At 52.1% G+C, this 20,150-nt stretch overlaps 2 protein-coding genes across 2 annotated transcripts in view; one reads left to right on the plus strand and one right to left on the minus strand.

Moving 5' to 3' along the window:
- PLEKHN1 (pleckstrin homology domain containing N1) overlaps nucleotides 1-6,404 on the plus strand; it is a 33,590-nt gene extending 27,186 nt beyond the window's left edge. The window contains exons 12-17 of the mRNA XM_026073999.1: nucleotides 392-586; nucleotides 1,227-1,493; nucleotides 2,124-2,276; nucleotides 3,084-3,296; nucleotides 3,617-3,665; nucleotides 4,386-6,404. Coding sequence (XP_025929784.1) covers nucleotides 392-586; nucleotides 1,227-1,493; nucleotides 2,124-2,276; nucleotides 3,084-3,296; nucleotides 3,617-3,665; nucleotides 4,386-4,579 — 1,071 coding nt within the window. The 3' untranslated portion in view covers nucleotides 4,580-6,404. The remainder of the gene's footprint in view (nucleotides 1-391; nucleotides 587-1,226; nucleotides 1,494-2,123; nucleotides 2,277-3,083; nucleotides 3,297-3,616; nucleotides 3,666-4,385) is intronic.
- A 7,834-nt stretch (nucleotides 6,405-14,238) lies between these two features.
- The window catches only part of PERM1 (PPARGC1 and ESRR induced regulator, muscle 1), a 6,474-nt gene continuing 562 nt past the window's right edge, over nucleotides 14,239-20,150 (minus strand). The window contains exons 2-4 of the mRNA XM_026074058.1: nucleotides 18,652-20,146; nucleotides 16,551-16,667; nucleotides 14,239-14,369 (exon numbers count right to left, since the gene is read on the minus strand). Coding sequence (XP_025929843.1) covers nucleotides 14,290-14,369; nucleotides 16,551-16,667; nucleotides 18,652-20,146 — 1,692 coding nt within the window. The 3' untranslated portion in view covers nucleotides 14,239-14,289. The remainder of the gene's footprint in view (nucleotides 14,370-16,550; nucleotides 16,668-18,651; nucleotides 20,147-20,150) is intronic.

A 20,150-nucleotide genomic window follows, 5' to 3' on the forward strand; every position in this document is an offset into this window, starting at 1 on the left:
GATGCCTGAGCACGCTTCTGCCTGCTGCAAGCACCTCCTCAATCGCTGCAGACTCAGTTTGCTTGTGGGTGGTGCAGTCGCCCCTTCTGAGCCCAGACTCAGCCATCCTCTCGGCCCTAGAGGGCAGCACACCCCGCCACACTGGGCACAGCTGCCTTGGGAATGCGTTCCCGGCACCGGACACAGCCCAGCACCAGTTCTGGACTCAGCATGTGGGGACCGAGGTGTGCTGGGCTGTCCAGACCATGCTCAGACAGCAGTAACACAGCCTCACCATGAGCATGGTCCACCCAGCAGGAGTCATTTCCAAGGGCAGGGCTGGCAATGGATCCAGCTGAGACCACCCGGAGGACTGTTGTTCCTAGGTGCTGTTTTCTTTTCCCCCATCTAGTTTGCAGGCAGTGGGAGAGGGTCACTCACTTCTGATGGCCGTACAAACTCCTGGACGTCTGGAGGGAAAGTGGCCACCTTAACACACCTCTCACAGAACAGCGGCTCTCTCCCCGACAGCCAGTCCTTCGTGCTTATGCCTGAGAACAGAGTGCTTGAAGACCCACTCTCCCCTGGCTATTCCCAGCCTCTCCACGTAAGTGAGCCCCCCAAAAGCCTGGGACATATGTGGGGATGGACACTGCTTTTGAGCAGAGCAGTCTATCCAAGTGCCCCRGATGGGCTGAGCTCATGTGAGTCAGCGTTTGCTACACAGTGCAGCAAATCCATGCCTGGAGCCTGTATTTATCCTGGTTCAGCATTGTCGTTATTGATAAGGAAAAAGTCTGCCTAAGAATCCCATTCCAACACCCTACTTGGCTCAAGGGTCRTTGGTTCAAAGGCCAGGAAGTCCTGAAGCCTGTGGGTAGGCAGAGGTGACAGGGCTAGGCAGGCCTTTGCTCTGACCTGTGCTGTGTTCTTACATCCTGGGCGTCTACATGCGGGCGTGGAGGTGTGCGTGGGGCTTGGGCCCAACTGCAGAAACATGCAGATAGGTCAGCCCACCTGGGCTGATCCTGCCTGGCCCTTTGAGAAGTCATGACTTCAGCGAGTCTTTGGAGAGCATCCTGTCCCGGTGGAGTTCCTGGTAGGGAGAGACCATTAAATGTACAAGTGCAGAGTGATGCCTGCAGCTGCCCTAATAGAGGAGGGGCCTTGCACTGGCTGCATGGGGGCATGTGTACCTTGGCCTGGCCTGGTGAAAGCTAGCCACAGGATCTGTTTTCTTTTTTCAGTGCCTGGCACATACCAACTGGCCAAGCACAGGGCTGCCCACACAGGAGCTGCGGAGAGGGGGCAGCTCCAGAAAGTCCAAAGGCAAATGTGGACCTTGCAGCCAGCAGCCACAGCCACCCAGCCAGGACATGAACAGGAACATGTGTAGCTTCATTCCTGAAAACCCCAATGGCGAGCTGCTGTCTTCAGTGTACAATGAGCCGTACTCTGCACACAGCTCCCAGCATCATCCAGCAGCTTCCCCACCACACCTGGACCTGAGCAATGTAAGGAGGCTGGGATGTGGTGTACTGGGGCTGCYCTTCTGCACCAGAAGGGTAGAGGGACAGAGGAGGATTCATGCAGGTTTCTCTCCATGCTGGTGCTTTGCATTTTGCTTGCAGTGCTGCTGGGATAGCTGCCCCAGCAGGTGTTCTAGGGCGGGCATAAAACCTGTTTCCACTTGAAAATGGCCTGTTTGGAAGTGAAGTTAAACACAGTAAATGGAGAAAAGTCTCATGGAGCCCTCAGATGCTGGACMCTAATGCCTGAGGCAACATGAGCACCAGTCAGAGGCGCTCTGGAAGTAGAAGTGTTATTACTTCATAGGACTAAGCCTCACTTTCTCAGGGCCTTTCCAGTATGTGTCCATCCCTGGTTTAATGTGGGAGGCCATGTCTCCCTCCCTTCAGTCTCAAGGAGTGTGCATCTGCCCTACACMCAAGGAAGCCCCTTGTTAGCACGGATGGCTACAGTCAGGAGTCAGTCCTGTCCCTCCCCCCGTCACTTAGATGTCTGAGAAGCAATTGGGACTTTAACTGCAGGGTGATTCCCCACTCCTGTCCCCCCTGGGAGAGATAAATGAATTGCAAGTAGTGAACAGGATGTGATGTTCATGTTTTTWTTCTCCCTTTTAGCTGAACAGATGGAGCTTGGTGGAAAGTCAGCACTCAACAGCTTCCAGCTCCCTGGAAAGGCGGACCGTGCCCCGCTCCCCCTTGTACGCTGACCCCTATACACCCAGCTCCCTCACTGCACGCAGTGTGGCAGGCTCCAGCTTTCTGGAAGAGGTACCYTGTGCAATTGCTGCTGGTTGTGTCCCTGACTCAGCACACAGACTTTTGGCTCCAGAATTCATGCCTCAGGCCATTTCTTTTCCTGCTGTCTGCCTGAGCAAGAGATGTGGAAACTCACTGTATTTTGGAGTGGGGCGGGGAACAGCATAGTTCTCTGTTTTCTTGAGCCGGGATGGTCAGAGGGGAACAGGTTTCCCCTGTCTTATTAGTGGATTCCAGCATCACAACGATCCCAGGATGAGCCAGAAACCATAAAACAAAGGCAGAGACTGGGATGTGATCTGTTTTTCAGAAACYGAAGATGAGTCAGACATAGGGACCACTTTATCCACCCCACAAGAATTTCAGCTGTGATATATGAGTGCCTATTAAAGGCTACATTTCCAGTTYTGTGCATCTCCTTGGAGAAGAGACTGCCACTAAGTCTTTGGTTGACATCCCCCATATTGCTGAAATTCTCTCTTGCCTTGGAGGGTTCTTTYATGCTTTCCTGGCTGCTTTCCATCCATCCTCATCCCCTGAGCTGGCATTGGGTCCCATCCTACCATCTTCACATCTGGCCAATTTCCATAGTCTCTAGAGGGTTATTGTGAGGGACCTGCAGCTATTTCTTCTTTCCCATTTAAGGCCTTCAGAACTGGAATTTAGAAGAATTTGCAATGTAGACAGAAAATCTTGTTTTGCCTAACTCTGAGGTGGTAATCTATTCATAGCAGGGCTGGAGTAGAAGTGGGGATCAGCTGGTGAATGTTCCCCAACTCTTTATAGCAGCTACCATATCTGGAGTTTGTTTTACTTAAGTTCTCGCAGTGTCATGGACAGACGGGTTCAGCACAGGTGAATCGTTGCCCAGCCATTCCAGTATCCGGTCACCTTCCTCTCCAGAAGAAGAACTCCCARCCTCTGACAAGCAGTCACTGGAGAGAGGTGCCTGCAGCTCAGAGATACAGCACCCCTGGTACCTCATGCAGTCTCCGTCTGGGGCCTTCTGATGATGCTTCTTATTTTGCAAAAGTGAGTTTGCAAATACATTTCCAATGCCTTGAACTGTACAGACTGTAGGGAAATACACAGAGCAGCCCTGGAGCAAGGAGCATCCCTGTGCCAACTGTTCAGAGCAGCCAGCAGTTTGGGGAGGGGGTCCCAGGTTGCCTTCCTCTTTATGCTGGAAGAGTGGTTGGTTGCTGCAAGGCTCTGCACCCTTTGCTCTGTGACTGGGTACATCCTGGGGCACAGGGGTGGGGGAATCAACAGAGGGCTGATTTCCCTGGTGTGCAGTATCCTAGGACTGCAGTGTTGAGTCAGCTCTCATCAGTGTGTTCCTTTCTTTTCAGGTCTCTTCTCTGCGAGAGGAGCATCGGGACACCTCACTGCAGCCACCAGGTGAGACCTTTGGGAGGTGCATAGGAAGCTGGCTGGTTTCTGCAATGATGCCCTTGCCTGTGTTATACTTCTCTTCTGACATGGCCTTAGCTAAGCTTAGCACGGCACTGCTAGGTCTGGGCTTCTGCTGCTCTGTGGTTTATCCAAATCTACAAGCAGCTGCTGGAGTGCTGCAGCCCACCCCACCTCTCTGGTGTCTGTCTCCATAAATATCGTACAAAGCAGGACTGGGAGGGAGCACAGGGACTCATGCATGCCCCTCCTTGCTGCTGCTCCCCTACGGCAGGACCAAGTCTATTATGCTGCTCCTTGCCTGCGTCTGATGGAGGCAGTTCCTTGGCTTCCATCCACTGCCTCTTGGCTCTGGCCCCCCTTCTTACGTGGTGGGGTTTGTGGTTCATTCTGTGGCACTCTTGCAACTTCCGCCACTATGCCCAAACCTAGTTGTATCCAGTCTGCGATTTTGCTGACCTTCAGACATTTTCCCTCTGCTGGCAAAGGAGAAGACAGCCACCGAATTGCTCATTGCCCCACAGAGAAATGCCCTCAGAGCGGAGAACAGTGGTGCTTCCCTCCATCCCTGCCTCTCTCTGGGAGTTGCAGAGGAGAGATGAGGGGACAGAGTGCTGTCCAGGAGCCTCACTAGCTAGCTAGAGCAGGACAGTTGACTGAGCCTTCTCTTGCCCATGCTCTCTGAGTGCTTTGGTCTGTTTTTTCCAGAGGGGAGCACTGGCGCTTACGACCTGCCAGATCTCAACTGCCTGCACCGTGACTCTGCAGCCTACCATGACTATGCCGAACTCCAGAGCTTCCAGAGTGACTGTAGCTATGACAACCTGTGGGATGCTGAGGTGAAGGAGTCAGGCGCGCTGCATGCCTCACCAGCACCGAGCCAGCAGTTCTACCAGGCCTGAGGGCAGACCTCTACAGCCAGACACAGAAATGCCCCTGGGCTCTTCTTGCTGGCCTTCCCACAACAGTGAGGAGCTCCGAGGCGTACAAAGCAAAGGGAAGGGCCTTGCTCTGTGAGAGGCTGGCTCCCACATCCTCTCAGCTGCAAAGTTTGAACTTCTCCACTAAATCTGAAGATGGGCGCAAAGCGCAAATGTGACAGCCTCTGCAGAGCCCCAGAAGCAATGTTTCTGCAGCACTGAGGAGCGCACTCTGTGGGAGCACTCTGCTAGGGGAACCCAGGCTAAGGAACAGCATGACCTGGCGTAATAAGGGGAAGGACGATTTACCGGTCCCAGATAAAAGGGATGGGGTCTCCAGACAGGGCAGCGATTCTAAGACCAAAGAAAAGGGCTTCTTGTTGGCTGGGTTAGTCTGACCATTTTCCTTTTCACCAGAGCCTTCAGGCTGGTGATTTCAAGGAGCCATTGATCCCTGAGAGCGACTGTTAGGCCAAACCTTCCCCCACCGAGCTCTGAAATTTGTGAAGACATATCAGATATACACCATCATGGTATATACGATTGGTGGCAACAGCTATGCTCATAGGATTGCCTTCCTGCAAGAAGAGAGTTATCTGACAGGGATGGCGAAAGAAGTCCAGATTTGGGCACAACAGGATGTTCTTTCCACTTTATGCAAAAAATTGCTTCTTGCTAGTGCTGGCTCCAAACCAGCACTGTGATGGTGACCTGCAATATTAACAGCCTGATACCTTAACAGATGGCAGCAAGAAATGTGCTGCCATAAAATATGCCAAGTGTCTTGTGTTTACCAAAGAATTTCCTGGAAAGGATGCCCCAGATTCCTCTTACAGGACTGTGTCCTTTCCTCCCAGCCCTCTCCATGCTATTGGACTCGCACAAAATACTGCCTATGAATATCTAGGCAAGGAGGGAAGGAAAGAAATTCACTGCAAGCCAAACTCCAGTACGACCATAACACTCCAGTGGCTGGAGCATTGCCAGCATGGGCTGCAGTCTTTCTCTTTCCCCTCGCAGAGCAGCAGCAAGAACGGGATACAAACAGGGGACAGAGTCTCAGTGTTATCATTTTCCAGCCTCTTAGGCCAGATCCTTCAGCACATATAAGGTCAGCAGCAAATCCAGATGTTTTTACCTGAGGCTTCAAATTCTTAACCTTCGTTCCCTAAATAGGCTGCAAAACAAGCATATTAACTAAATCTCTATTTTTGTTCTTTCAGTGGTGCAAACAAAGTAATCCAGGAGGTCACTGTACTTGAATATATACATATTATATTGTGTGTGTGTGTGTGTATATATATATATCTTTTTTTTTTCCAGAAGGTATCAAGCAAAGTTTACATGCAAGGTTTGAGTGGATTATACCTATTTAATGTGTAAATGTGGCTGAGTTAAAGATCTATTTAATTTTGTAGCTGTGGATGACATTCAGTACTGTAGAATGAGCAGCTGTCTGCACATCTGTGTGGGTGTTAGTTTAGGTCTTCTAGCTGTTTTTGTTTTGTTTCAGGTTTACTTTCATTTCAGAAAGGTTTGTATCTAATAATTTAACCCCCTAAGGATGTATTTATTCACAACAGAATTGCACTAGGGGACATCAAAGGCACATAGTATTCTGGGAGGCAGCCGTGCACATGTGCTTCTGTGAACACGGTACTTTTTGAAGACTGCTACCATGACCTGTTTAATTGTGTTTAACGGCAATATCTGCAGTGTATCAAAAGAAAAAAAACCCTATTACTGTAAAAGTTTCCTGGTGGATTTCTGTGAGACTGTACAATTACAATACACCTTCTGGAACACTCTTCTTCTCACTTTGTCATCATCTGGTATAATGGAGAAGAATTTTTGTCCATTGCTGCTGTCCTTTGTGCAGCACCTAATGAACGCAATAGCCCTTCTTTCCTAGAGGACTTTGGGTCACTGGGTCCACGGAGATTTTCCAGAATGCTGACTGTCTCCAGTTCAGGTCAGGCATTTGCAAACACCTAATCCTAGGGCAAAGTCTACCATGCATTTGTCAGGCAATGAGACCTGGCTAGAGGTTTAATGCAAAAGCTGATCAGACTTTGCTTTCCCCCTGTGTTCTGGGGGTCTTGGAAAGGAGTTCTGTAAGAATCAGTTGGAGAATCCAGATTGCTCAAGGCACTTGTGCAGCTAGGAATCCCGATGCCGTGCTGTGAAACTGGGACATCTGTGCTGGAAAGGGCTGTACCGCCTGCTTTCCAGCCACAGGGGAAAATGCACAAAGCGAGTGGGACGCACTAGTCAGCAGAAGTGCTAGGGCTGCGTTTGGTACCGAGCCCTCCGCAGGGTGGCAGGTTGTGCAGGGTTTTGCTCCACCTTTGCCTGTTCTGTCAGTCTGGTCTCACTTCACTGCAGCCACTTTCTAACACAGGCGGTCGGGAAGGGAAGCTGGCCATGGCAGAGGCCTTCCTGGAATGGAAATATCATCCTGTGCACCCCGCTGAGTGGACTGAGGAGTGCTTCCAGATGCCTGTAGACCACTTATGTCCCTGCATCTGCTTTGGGCAGAAAACCAGGTGTCCCTGCTGCCTCTGCAGAGTATGGTGGTGAGCAGAGAAGGCCAAGAATTAGCTTAATGTTCAGTAATCCCTCTGTGCTGGGAACAGCAGGGCAGGCAGAGAGCTTGTCCTCACAAGCACACTGCTCTGTGCAAAAGACTTGCCCAAAACAGTGGGCTCTGGAAGGCAACAATACTTGGAAAGATGGCAGGTGTTTCCATGCTGCAGCCAGAGGTGCTCAGTAAACCAAATAACTAGACGAGAGGTAGATGTATTGGCAGCAGAAGCCCAGTGTACTTATTCCCTGGTGAGCAGCGCTCTCAAGCTGCGATGTGCAATCGCGTTGATTGGTGATGGTTACACATGCATGCACAGGGCTACTGCTGGCAAAGTGCAAGATCCTGATTTTAAAAGGCTTTAGACACATGTTCAGCTTCTAAAGCAATTTTAGCCCTCCCSCCAGAGCAGCAACTTTCCTCCCCAGCTACGTCTGGGCTAAATTTGTCACTCTTTCAAATGCTGCCCTTTCAACACAAGTCCTGCCCATTTCTCACGCTTCCAGCACGCCTTTGCGTGCAGCTGCCACGGTCTGTTTGGCTCCTATTTCGGTTCTGAACTCCATCTCTGTGTTCATGCATCTGTACTTAAGAGTTATTGCCTTGTCTCCTCAGTACTTCTGGGGCAGAGCGTAGCTGCTTCCAGCTGCCGCCCCAGCACAGAACACAGTGTTTAGGGATGGAAAGCAAGCATGCCCTTATCAAATGGGCACCATCTGGGGCTCGGACTAACAGAATGGTGCTGTGGGGTGCGGACAGGACCTGAGTATCGCACCCCTCAGCCCTGTCGTTCAGATGATCACTAAGGCCTGCTCCCTGTCGTTTCTTCACTGTTACCCTGTGGCAATTAAGGCTGTGATGAAAAACTGCCACTGAAATGGTTATACGGCCCCTGCCATTCAAGCAAGTAAAGGAGTTTTACTTATTCCCTTCTGCATCTGGGACTAGGTCCTCTTAAGAAGCACTTTTTATGCTGCTCTCCCTCTCTCTGTCCCTACTTGGAGCATTGTACAGCTTTCCTAGGCTGATAGAATTAAAGCGGTGCAATCTGTGTGTGTGTGCAAGTCCTTAAATGTTTCCAGACCAGTCCCCATAAGCGTCAGATTGGGTAAGACCCACCCAAACTCCTTGGCACAGCCTGGCTTCCCTGTTGAGTCATCGGTTGCGCTGGCCTTTGATACCCCTGATAGTTTTCTATCCAGGTGCTGACCCAGGCAGCTCCTAGCAGGTGGCAACAGGGCTGCGTTTGTGAGCTCTGTTCATGTACCCTGGCCTTGCAACCATGAAAACCCATGTTCTCGTGCTTTTGYTCCAACACATCTCTCAGCAGATTTAGGATTTAAAAATAGAGAGTTTATTTAAATTAACACTAGTTATCTCAGTGCAGATAGTATTCAAGTAGAAACTGTAGTACCTGTAAACACACAAAATACCTCTTGTCTCCTGAAAACTGTATCTGTCCTTCACAACCTGGGCTGCAGCAGACGTACAGTCTGAACTAGGTTGCCCACAAACTGCAGGCCCAGCGCTCTGGAKTTCCCGGCAAACCCGCACGTATCCCACTGCTCCGCTTGGACACAGGGTAGCTGCRTCCTTATTCGCAGAGGCAGGTGAAAGGCAGGAGTTGCTATAAGCTGCCAACAACTTACTCTCTGACAAACCATCTCTTCACCCCACTCCCCACAAGTGCTGGAAGGCATGAATCACCCCCCCCCMAAAAAAAAAATCACAGCTGGAAAACCGGAACAGTTATTGAAACACCCATGGGTGCTGCATTTCTCTTTGCTCTCTGATTTCTAAGTCACAGTTTCAAACTTTTTGCTCAAAGAATAAGCAGCAGACAGGCTTTTTTAAAACAGAAAGTGGAGCTTGTGACCTTTTCCCTTGACTTCAGGGGTTTCAAGAAAAAGCTCCTGTAACTGAAGACGTGCAGTAGCTGCAGCACAGCTGCCCGCTCTGACAGTTCCCACCCTCTCTGCTCATGGACTTGCTGATTTTTTATTTTATTTACAAAGAAAAGACACTTGAGATTTGGGAATTCCTTGGTGAGCATTTCGTGTGAACAAGTCTCTTCCTGCCAGTTGCTTGTGAATGACTCCTGCAACCATGGCTGAGGTCGCGGGGAAGGGTTTGCTGGGCAAACCTGCCGCCTGTTCCCAGAGAGAAAACCCCGCTGCCTCCCTTGCACAGGCCCTTGGTCCCTCGCTGAGATGAAGATGCGGATGGCTGGCTCTAGGCTGGGCTGAGCAACTCCCTCATGCCCTGTGGGTGAGGGAATCCACCAAATATGCCAGGCTTTCAAAGCCAAAGCGCCTGGTATTTCTGTAGATGTTAGACAGAAGGGAGGCCACTGCTCCCTCCCTGTGCTGTCACTCCCAGATCTGGCACAGGCACCATGAGCCCTCGGAGATCACTCTGAAGTCCCAGGAGAAGACACTAATCACTCAGAAGAGACCTAGCAGAAATGTCTACAGGAAGCTTTGCTCTGATTTTGTTACAGAGAGATGAAGCAAAAATAGGAGCTAAGGAGCTGCTCTGGCAAAGACGACTGCTGCAGAACAGGCAGGAGGGGAGACCGGGACCTCTTCCAGCCGGGTGGTACACAGTATATCATGGCCAGATGAAATATGGGGGCAGTTCTCGAGGGTGCACCTGCCTGACTTTTTCATTTGCTTGGCAAGACAAGGTGTCAGATGCGGCAGCTACGTGCARGGCGAAGGAAGTGGGAAGGATGGCACAGCTCCCACCTCCAGCACTGACGCTCTCTTTGGCGAAGTGAAAACAGACTCAGTGTGGTGAGGATGCACTGAAAAGGTCGTTTCTATTGTGGTGGCTGCTGCTATTGCAAAAGATGGTCAGTTCTGGCTCCTCCAGAGCGAGATACAGGCAAGATGACCTCGCCGTGGAAAGAGAAGCGAGAGCTTAAAAGGTCAGAGAATAAGCCAAGCATTAAAATTGCAGGCAAGTCCAGGCTGGTTTCCTTGAAGGACAGTAGAGACACTGCTGCTTGAACGAGCACGGTAGGCACTCGCAGAGCTGATCTCCTGATACCAGCAAGGTCTGTCAATATTTCCCTTTCCATCTGCAGTGGATTGAAAAGATCCTTCATCTGAAATACTTATTTCACCCCCTTCTTTCTGTAGAGAACAAAAGGAAAGTGAAATGCACCTACAACCTGATGGATAATCTGGCATCTTCTGTAACTTTTTGCAGGGGAATGGATTTACTTCTACATGCCCAAGCTCTAAAGGATCAGGTACCAGTTATCACAGATAGGCGAAGTGCACTCACTGGTGGAGGGTACAGGCACCTCATGTTTCCTGCAGCATAACATGAGTACTGGGCACTCCTGGGAAGAAAGTCAGCATGAGTTTTTGAACCCTAGGATGGAGATATTGACAGAGTGAGATATACCCCAAGAGCCTTGGAGTGGGAAGGGAGGCGCTCGGTGCTGTTGTACCTTTCGTAGCTTAGCTGGTGAAGAATGAGCTCCTGCAGATCAGGGACAGCCAGGTGTCTGCTTTTGCCACCCCTGGAAGCACAGGGTTTTAGCTGTGCATGGCTCACCTGCAGCTGGGTCACTGGGATTCAGAGTGCAGAGCATTATCTACCATTCCCACTTCTTGCAAATCTAGGTCTGGTTCCCTTCTGGATCATACATGGTGTTACTATCTACTCCTGAAACACTCATAAACTAGTCGTCTGCCCAGCAGCTTTCCTTCAGCCTCACATCAGTGTGAAGGCTGCCCTGTGCCATTCAGAAAAATTGACTGCAGCCTCATATAACCATCTGCAAGCAGCAGAACAAGCCGGCTTCCTGCAAAAACCATGCACATAGCCTTCAAGCCATAGAGGGAGGAGAGGACACACAAGCCTCTTCCCAGCAGTGCTTTAGTGAAAGGCCCAGCTATGCATTCATTGTAAAGTTCTCCAGTCCAGCCTCAATCGACTGAGCTTCCTCATTCATCACAAGACGCCAAAGCAGTGAGCTGAACAGGCAGCACCCGCATTGCAGCAAGCGTCTGCAGCTTTGGCTTGCGGGGAGCGGCGGGGAACAGAACCATTTCCCCAGGAAAGAAGAAGGCCCTAAAGCAAGGACATTGCTTAGAAAAGATCAGACTGACATGGGTACACACAGACTCCCCCCATTCCATGATGGAGCCCAGCCCCATCCATACCTCCCTAGAGGGGCTAATGTCATGAGAAGTGTCTTCAACTTTGTGGTTTCTGGCCAGAAACTGTCCCAGTTCTAGTGAGATCTTCAGGCAACTTTGCAAGCCCTGAGACACTAAGACAGCCCAGAGCAGCTTTCCCAATTGTTTTACCCGGTATTAATTCAGGGACTTTGGCACAATCATTTATTAACTGCTAGCACCACACCTGGCGTTACTCTACATGGCCAGCAGGGAAATTAACTGTTCCTGCACCTGCAAAGTGAAGGGAAAACATGATTTCCTCCAGAGTTTTGTGATTTTGTTAGAAAACACACAAAATTTGAAAAAACTGAACCAAGCAAGAATTCAGCAGTGCCTGTTGATGCTTTTGCCATGCCTCTTGCACTGGGGCCTTCGGTCTGTGTGAGGAACTAAGCAGGAAGAGACAGCGCCCTGTAAGACAGGAGCTGGCAGTGCCAGAGACCCCTTCCTTTTAGCAAACCTGTCCCCCTCTGACCTTCTTCTGTTTTGCTCAGTTCAGTGTTATTTACAGTCTCCCAGGAAAGTCCTGCATAATGAAATTGCCTGATTCCTCCAGCTGTTCCCCCATTACCCACCCACCATGCCAAGGCTGCTCTATTCCCACCTGCCACTGGGAACACAGAGAGTGCTTAATGGATTATGGCTGGATAAACAGTAAAACTGAGCATATGCGAACACTTCAGCCTCCGCTGTGCCTGCTCTTGCTCATTCAAGGGGTTGAGGTCTGCTTGGCAAATCTTTCAGGGCCTGCGGCTGCAATGCCAGGTGCTCCCGGCTGCAGCTCACATTGATGGTTCCTGGCTGGCCTGAAGGGGACTGGGAAGCACAGAGGTACCCTTGGGCAATAAGGACTGGTGGCCTGATCCTGGGAGCTGCTGCCGTGCCTTGACTTGTGGTCGCCGCTCTGTTCATGGGCTCCCCTTGGAGGAGCAGCCACAGAGGGCTGGAGAGAGACCTCCTCTGCTCRAGTCCTGAGCGTGTTAGAGACAGAAGAGCGTCAGGGCTCCCTGGATCAGGCTGTTAGCGACACGTGGTAGCCAAGCTGTGACTCAGAGAGGTAGGCACTGGGGACTGAACCAAGGAAGAGGAGAAGGAGCYTGTCTCCCAGCATGCTCTGTCCTTCAGGTCTCCTTAACCAGGGCAGCAACTCCTACACTTTCCTATGAACTGACACACAACGGGTTTATTTCTCATTCTTTAAAACTCCATACTCATTCAACAGTTTCACACACAAACTATGTAGACACAGGAATGTACACAAAAGTATTAAATGAGATATAAATGTTTATTAGAAGCTTCCAATATATTTTATCTGTTCTCTCCCCCATAAAACCTCTCATACTGGATATACAGCTACTATAGTCCATATAGATCTGTACACCCCTCTCTCTTACTATTTACTATGTATCTCACTGTACAATCACACAGTGTGCTCCCTTATCTGCAATAATACATGGTCTTAATACAGCCCCACACATGTTAAAATTGCATTGCACTCTGCATTAAAAGGAAAGAGCTAAACCTCTCTCGTTTCATACGACAAACCCTTATTGCTGCAGACTGTTCCTATAAAGCTCATAGGCAGATCCACACAGGTATTTGGGTAGCTCTCCCCCAGTACCTTTGTGGATCTGGTCCCTAAGTGCTTATCAGGTCTCACGTTTGTGCTGTTATCAGACGTGGGAGTGAAGAAGAGCCCTCCTTCATAATGCCCTTGAGTGACCAGGGAGGCACTAGAGACAGGGAGGAAACTGAACCACATCCTTTTCATTTTTCACCACACCCTCCATGCTAGGTGTCCCTCCCTCCCTCCTTCCCTGCCAGCCAGCACCTTCCCCCTTGGGGTTACGTGCTCAGACAAAGCACCTCCTCATCCTACCTCTCCTCGCAGCCAATTTTTTGTCCCTAGTATGTGAGGCAGCAGAGGGGCCAGGTGGTATACCTAGATCCTTCATCTGGCGAGTGTCAGAGCCAAACACGTCTGCTTCCCGTTTCCTCTTTTCCAACATGCTCCTGTCCTCTTTCCTGAGAACTTCCCTGAGCTCAGCCCCTCTCCCTGCTGCCGGGCAGCCCCTTTCTGCACAGCGCAGCCCTTTTCTGACTGCTCCTTCCCCTGGCGATGGCTGTGTGACGCCTGCCCCTGTTCTGCCTACAGGAGCAAGATGCGTCATTGCGGTCGATGCTCCTCACCCCCAGGAAGAGGCACTGCATCCACGGCTCAGCCTCAGCAGCGCCAAGGCAGCCACAAGCAACAGAAACCTATTCTCAGCCTCCTGAACCACTAGACTGAACTGTGACTTCTTGGAACGAAGTCCAAGTGAGTAAGTTCTCCTGCAATGAGCCAAACCAGTCATGGGAGGCCTGGACTCTGCCAAGCAAGCTGCCCTCCATCTCCCTTTGGATGCCTTCCCCTTTCTCAGCCCAGCTAGCAGGGTGCACATGCTTAGTCTAGCACCATCTTCAGAGACAACTCTTCCCCAAAGCTTTCTCTTCTCTGTCTTCACAGATACCCCCAACTCATTCGCAGGAAACAAAGCACTCTCCCTGGTTTCTTTTGCTCTCCCCTCTTCCACTATCTAAATCTTCCTTTGTCACAAGCTGACTTTCAGCAAGGAGGATGGACAAGCAGCGCCTAGGAGATAGCACAAGTATTTGAGAAATCCAAAGAGAAAGAGCAGAACCAGCCCACATGGGCTCCTGTTCTGTCCAGGTATAAACTGCCTACCATATTGTAAATTAATGTCACTGGAAGGATCCTGCTTCCTGTAACATCCTGTCCCTTTTAGAAAGGGGTCCAGAGAAGACTTGATGTTGGGATCCAGGCTTCTCACACTGTCCAAGAACAAGGCCTGGGAGCCTCTCTCTCCACCTTCCTCGCCGTCCTCGGGAAGCATCTCGCTCGTGCGGTGTGACTAGGTCTGGTGTTGTCCTTCTCTGACCTGCTTTCTGAAGTAGCGGATGGCAGAAAGCGTGCCAAAAGTTGCCAGGAACACTGGAAAAGAGCCCAACACATTTCCAGAGTGAGTCTGGGTGCTTCTTCCAAATCCTGACACTCACAAGCTACTCATCAGTCAGGTCCACGGGACCTAGGGGGGTTTTTCCCTTCCCTCTCTCAGACCCCTCCTGCCTTGCACGTCGTCCACACCACACAATGCTTGTTCCCAGTGCATTCAGTCCTGACCTGCCGGCAGCCTGGCAGACCACATCTACTCCTCTAGCTTGGGCACACAGATCAGAACAGCGTTTCGCAAGAAACAGCTGTTTTTAAGGAAAGAACCACATAGACTTCATGTGTGTGGTGAGAAGTGAGGGGCTTGAGCAATATGCCTTAAGAGGGCATGGAGCCTGTGCTAACATGGTTATACATCTGGCATGTCTTGTGACCATTTACATCTGGGATCATCAGAAAGGAACCCTCTTAGGGGGAAAACTCATCTCCTGGGGGACAGCTGCCCTGAGATGTTGATGGTAGCGGCCTTACCTTGGAGTCTGCAAGTGTCTGGTGCCGGTCYTGCTGCGAGAGCTCTCGTTCACACAAGATTCCCATCCCACCTGAACAGCCTTTTATATTGTGAGAGAGGCCAGCTACAGTGTCCCTGAAGGGATGGACGTTATAGGAGGAGGGTGCATAGGGCACCCATAGGAAACAGTGGTGCAGAAACAGCTACATCTGCCTGGCAGGGTGGTGGTTAGATATACAGGCTAGTGTGGAGATGTGGATATGAAGGCCACAGCAGGAAATCTCACTAGAGCTTTATTTCAGGAGATTCCCCTCATTTTCTGCTTCTGTTTGGACCAGGAAGATGCCAAGAGAGATATCTTTCTGTGGGTTATCTGCAGATATTCTGATCCCAGCCAAAAGCAAAAAAATGCCCCCAAAACAGAACCAGAAAGGGCAGAGATCCAAAATATAACTCATGGAGAACACACACAGAATCAAGCATTTCTCTGAACTTTCAGTTAAAGTTTGTAGCTTGGTGTATAAGAAAGGCCAAATTGCCCTGATCTGTGCCCAACCAAAACTGTGAACCCATTTGGACACCCCAGTTTAAATTTAGTTGTGATTTTGATTTATTTGCTAGAGCCTGGGACACAAACAAGGAAATTCAATTAGTTAGAACCTAAAATGTCAAAAGAGAACTACTAGTTCTTGCCTCCCCTCCTCACCACGGTGTTTATTGCACTCTAGCTTATGCAATCACGAGGGCACGAGGCCCATATCCCACTTTTCTCACCCTCTCTGTGGCCCTGTCTACGATCTAATACTAAGAAGGCAAGGAAGACAAGGCCAAAAGCTTCTTGTGATTATTGCACCGAACAGCTTTAGCTAATGAGCTATTCTCAGCACCAGGGAGTCAGCTTGGTGTGTGACCTTAGCGGGGAACATTCCTCCCCTGGGTGACCAGCAGAAAGCCCTGGCCTGGAGCGTCTCTCCCCGCAGTGAGGACTCTCCTGCGCCCTGTGAGGGCTCAGCATGGTTCTGCTGCACACAGCAAAGTGCTGCTGCAGTAGTTGTCCGGTGCTCTGTTTATGCAATGACCAGCACCACTTTGAGCCAAAGTTCAGCTAATTCGTGCTGCCTGAGCTTTATCTCTCCCCACCAGCAATGCTAATTTGAGAGGTTTGAGAGGAGAGGAACTGACAGAGCTCAGTTTACTTAAAGGACTCAATGCACCAGGATAATACTTCAACTAAGCTGTATTTAGAGAAAAGATTATACATTTATAGCACATTATAAAAATACATGTTTGTTCTAGATGGGATGAAGGAATATAAACCAGCATACTTGAGGTCCTGATTCAGCTACTGGCTAGCAGGGATCTTAAAGAAACATCTATTGACCTGACGCACTGGTACTGGTCCCTGTCAGCGGCTAGATGGAGCTGGGCCAGAGCTAGGAATACAGGAATTGTCCTGTGGCTCAGGTTAGGGTCAGCAGATGCTTTGCGAGRGAAAGGGACAATGTCAGTGAGTATCAATCAGGACTGGCAATTCTACAGGAGGGAGACGGTGTTAGAAAGTAACAGGACACTTTAGAAAAGCAGGAGAATGACTCCCTGCAGTTTTCTGCAGGCACCCTTGGATGTGTTAGTGTCCCTGCCTCTCTCCCAGCCAGGTCTTCCGTAAAGTCCTCCTCGCCCCTCTCCCGCCCCGGCCTGGGCACCATACATACTAGTCTTCCATGCATCCGGAGCCTGCAGATCGGAGGTCTTCACTGCCCAGGAGGCAAAGGCACAGAAGACGAGGCACATGTCCTTGTGGGTCAGAGCCAGYGGAGCCTCGGGCCTCCCTGCAGGAAGAACAGCATGAGGCCTAGGGTATTACGTTGCCCTCCTCTGCCATCGCAGGCTCCACTCCCTTKGGGGTAGGGTCCCTTATACGCCAAGAGAAATACATCTTTGTCACGCATTTTCCCTCTCAAAAGACCTTTTCTTTACTACTGGTCAGTCAAATGCATCTATTTTGGACTCAGGTATATTTCTTAAGGAAGGTCGCACATTTTTTCATTCATCTCAGTATTAAACTTTGTTAAAGAACCTGAAACAAATATTTGCGAATGCTACCTGCAGGCCTGGGAGAGACAGCTAATGAATGCACCGCCTCCAGGACCTCTGACTGCCCCGGCACCTTCCCTGTGTTTCTTCCCAGAGCTCCCCTGCATGGTGGCTGGAAGATGGTCTAGTGGCTAGTGCAGCTGGATTCGGGAGACCTGGGCTGGCTGCCGCTGCACAGTGACTGCAGGCAGGCTCCTCCGGGTAGGGTCCCTGCCTGCCCCCGTGCTGGGAGGTGCCCTGGGATCCCCACGGCTCCGCTATAACACATATCCCTGGGACAAGCGTCACAGCCCTGCATTCCCACCTCACTCCTGCACCCTGCTAGGACCAGCGTGGGAGACAGCACTGAGGGCTCTGCATTTCTTTCCAGAGTCCGACTTTTTAGAGCTCCAGTCTAGCCCAACTTGAAGACATGTTGCAAGAGTAAGTTATTTTTGTTCCTGAGTTTATTTGATCGGGCTTTTAATTAAAGCTGGCTTATTAATTAGTTATGACCATTGCAACAGGGTTTTTCTCTGTGCAAACAGAGCGGAAGCTCTATTTTGAGTCACCTCTGGGATGATTCATTTGTTGTTTGTTTTTAATATTAACTGTGAGGCACCGTGGCTGTAAGCATCGTATAAGCTTTAAGATAAATATGCTGGCTGTCCTACTGGGTCAGACTTGCTTTCCCTTTATTCCTGTATCTCTTACCAGCCCCAGGAAAGAGATGTAATAGTCAAAGTTCAGGTAACCTTTGGGGTCTCTGGYGAGTGCTTTTTAAATTAGCATCTGTTTTAAAGTCCCCCTCACCTCTTTCAGCTGAAAGCCCTGGACAYGTTGTACTCTGTGTACACCTTTTCCCCCAACAGCATTAGGCAAATTAGTAGTCCAGCCTTATCAGGACAGCAGCTCAGGGATCATCGCTTTATCTCAGGGGCATGAGTTGTTTGGTACGGAAGGATTTTACTGGCCCCTCTCCCATTCCCTTGTCAGAAATAGAGGCATGTGGTTCTGCAGGCTGTTGGACAGCATGGGCATGGGGAGATTCCCACCTCTGCCAGACCTTGCAATAACACCAGCCATGTTTAAYGTAGCTGCCTGCTTCAGCAAGTTTTCCTTGGCCAGTGGGCAAAAGAATAGGTTGCATCCACAATAAGTTATATCCAGTTAGGGCCAACTTGCTCAACCAGGAGAGGGAGCTTGGGCCAGACTGCGTTTCAGCCTGCTGCACGCATGCTGTCACGACCATCGCTGCCCCAGGACTGCAGTATGCTGGTAAGCAAAGCAAATTAAGCACAGCATATACCCATACCCCCTGCCCACGCTTCTTGCAGCGCTGGAAGGTGGCCTGCAAGGCCTGGCCGGCAGCAGTGGCTCGGGCACAGGGACAGCAGGAGCATCGCAAGAGTAGAGCAATGYGATACAGCACGTCACGGCTGTTGTTCTAGCCCCACTTCCAAAGATCTCGGCTAAAGCCCAGGGCGGCTATATGGCAAGGAAACGGGAGTGTGGTTTCAGACCAGCTATGCTGGCTGAGCCCACCACATGCTCCCATCTCTCGGGTGGCCCTAACGGTGCTGCAGCTGGAGGGGGGGTGGCTACAGCAGCGTTCGAGCTGGCTGAGAAGCCTCCCACGAGGCAGTGGGAGCGGGGAGGCCACGAAGGGCAGAGGCGCATCGCTAAGCGCAGCAGCGAGCTGGAGCTGGCGGGCGGCAGCAGGCGCGAACAGCGCTTTACCTGTCAGTGCAAGGGCCACGTCTAGAGCTTCTGGCCGTGCCTGGCCTCCTCCCGGTGGTGCCAGCGGGACGAGGGGGAGCTTCTCTCCGGATCCTCTCCGCACGGGAGTATGGGGAGCTGGGACCTGGCCTCTGATGAGGTGCACTGGCCTTTGCAGGAGCGACTTCAAAGCCCCTACAGCCTTCTTCACCTCAGAGGCTGGAGTGGTCAGGAAAACCCCTCTCCAGCCCCCCCTGCTCCCAGCCCCGTCAGCAAAGAAGTGTTCATACACCTCAGGGATGGAGATAACCAGGGACTCTTTGACTGGGGTTGAGCCAGGGTCCTCATTTTGCAGCTGAGCTTGGTCCAAGCTGCTGAACTTCTTCCGCTTCCTGTCTTTACCCTTGACCTTTTTCCTGTTTCCTTCAGGCTCGTTGAAAAAATGTTCATACAGTTCAGGAAAAGATATTTCCCTTTCCAAGGGTATTTCCTCCTGCTCCACTGGGTTCCCCGTTCCTTCTTCTTCCCCTTGGGAGTCACAGAAGAAGTAGTCGTACATCTCGGGCCAAGTCACRTCGAGGGTGTTTCCGCTTGCGGAGCGAGGGGGGCCCGGCGCCCCCGGGCTCTCGGCTGCTGGCCCCGCGGGGGCTCGCGCGGCGCCATCGCCTCCAAACGCCGCCTCGCTCCCAGGAGCGAGCGCCTTCCCCGCGCCGTCCCGGCACGCGTCTCCCTGCGGAGCAGCCGCTCCTCTGGCGGGAACCGGCGGCGCAGCGTCACGTAGGCCCGCGTCCGCAGCCGGCCCGGCCTCGGAGCGCTTCGTCACCCTCCCCTTCGCCGGGAGCCGCAGCCCTGTCTCCTCCGCCTCCTGCTCCGCGGCGGCGCTCGCGGCGGGAGCTGCCTCCTCCGCTCCAGGGCCGGGCGCCGGCCTTCTGCTCTGCSCTGCCTCCTCGCTCCCCGGCTTCCYGGGAGCCGGCTTCGCTGCCTTCTCCTTCCCTCTGCTCTTCCGTGACGGCAGCGGCGAGGACAGCGGCGCCTCAGCGGGCGCCAGGCCCCCCTGTGCCACGGCGCCCGCGGGCTCCCGCTCCTCACGGGCGGCCTCGGCGGCGCTCGCTCCGCGTTGCTTGCGGCTCCTCCTCGGCTGCGCCGGCGTCTTGGGCCTCACGACCTCCAGGGAGGCGCTGGCAGGGCCCGGCTCGGCGCAGGCCCCCTCCCCGCCCGGCGCCCCGGGAGCAGCCCGCGGCGACGCCTCCGGGCCAGGCCGCGGGGTGAGCTCGCTCGCGGAGCTCTTCCCTGCCGAGGCGTCCAGGGAGGCCGGCGACGCCGGAGAGCCGCCGTGCTCCGGTGGGCCGTGCCGCGCTGCTGCCGGGCTGCCTGGGGGCTGCTCCCCTCCGGCGCCCCCGTCCCGGGCAGGGCCGCTGCCTGCAGCGAGGGCGCGAGGCTCCGTGGCCCGGCTGCTGCTCGCTGCCCCTGCCTCCGAGGCGGACGGCAGCGCTGCCGGGTCGCGGGCTGCCTCCCGCCCC

This window comes from Apteryx rowi, unplaced genomic scaffold (assembly GCF_003343035.1).
Source record: "Apteryx rowi isolate R43461 unplaced genomic scaffold, aptRow1 scaffold_38, whole genome shotgun sequence".
Classification (NCBI taxonomy): Eukaryota; Metazoa; Chordata; class Aves; order Apterygiformes; family Apterygidae; genus Apteryx; species Apteryx rowi.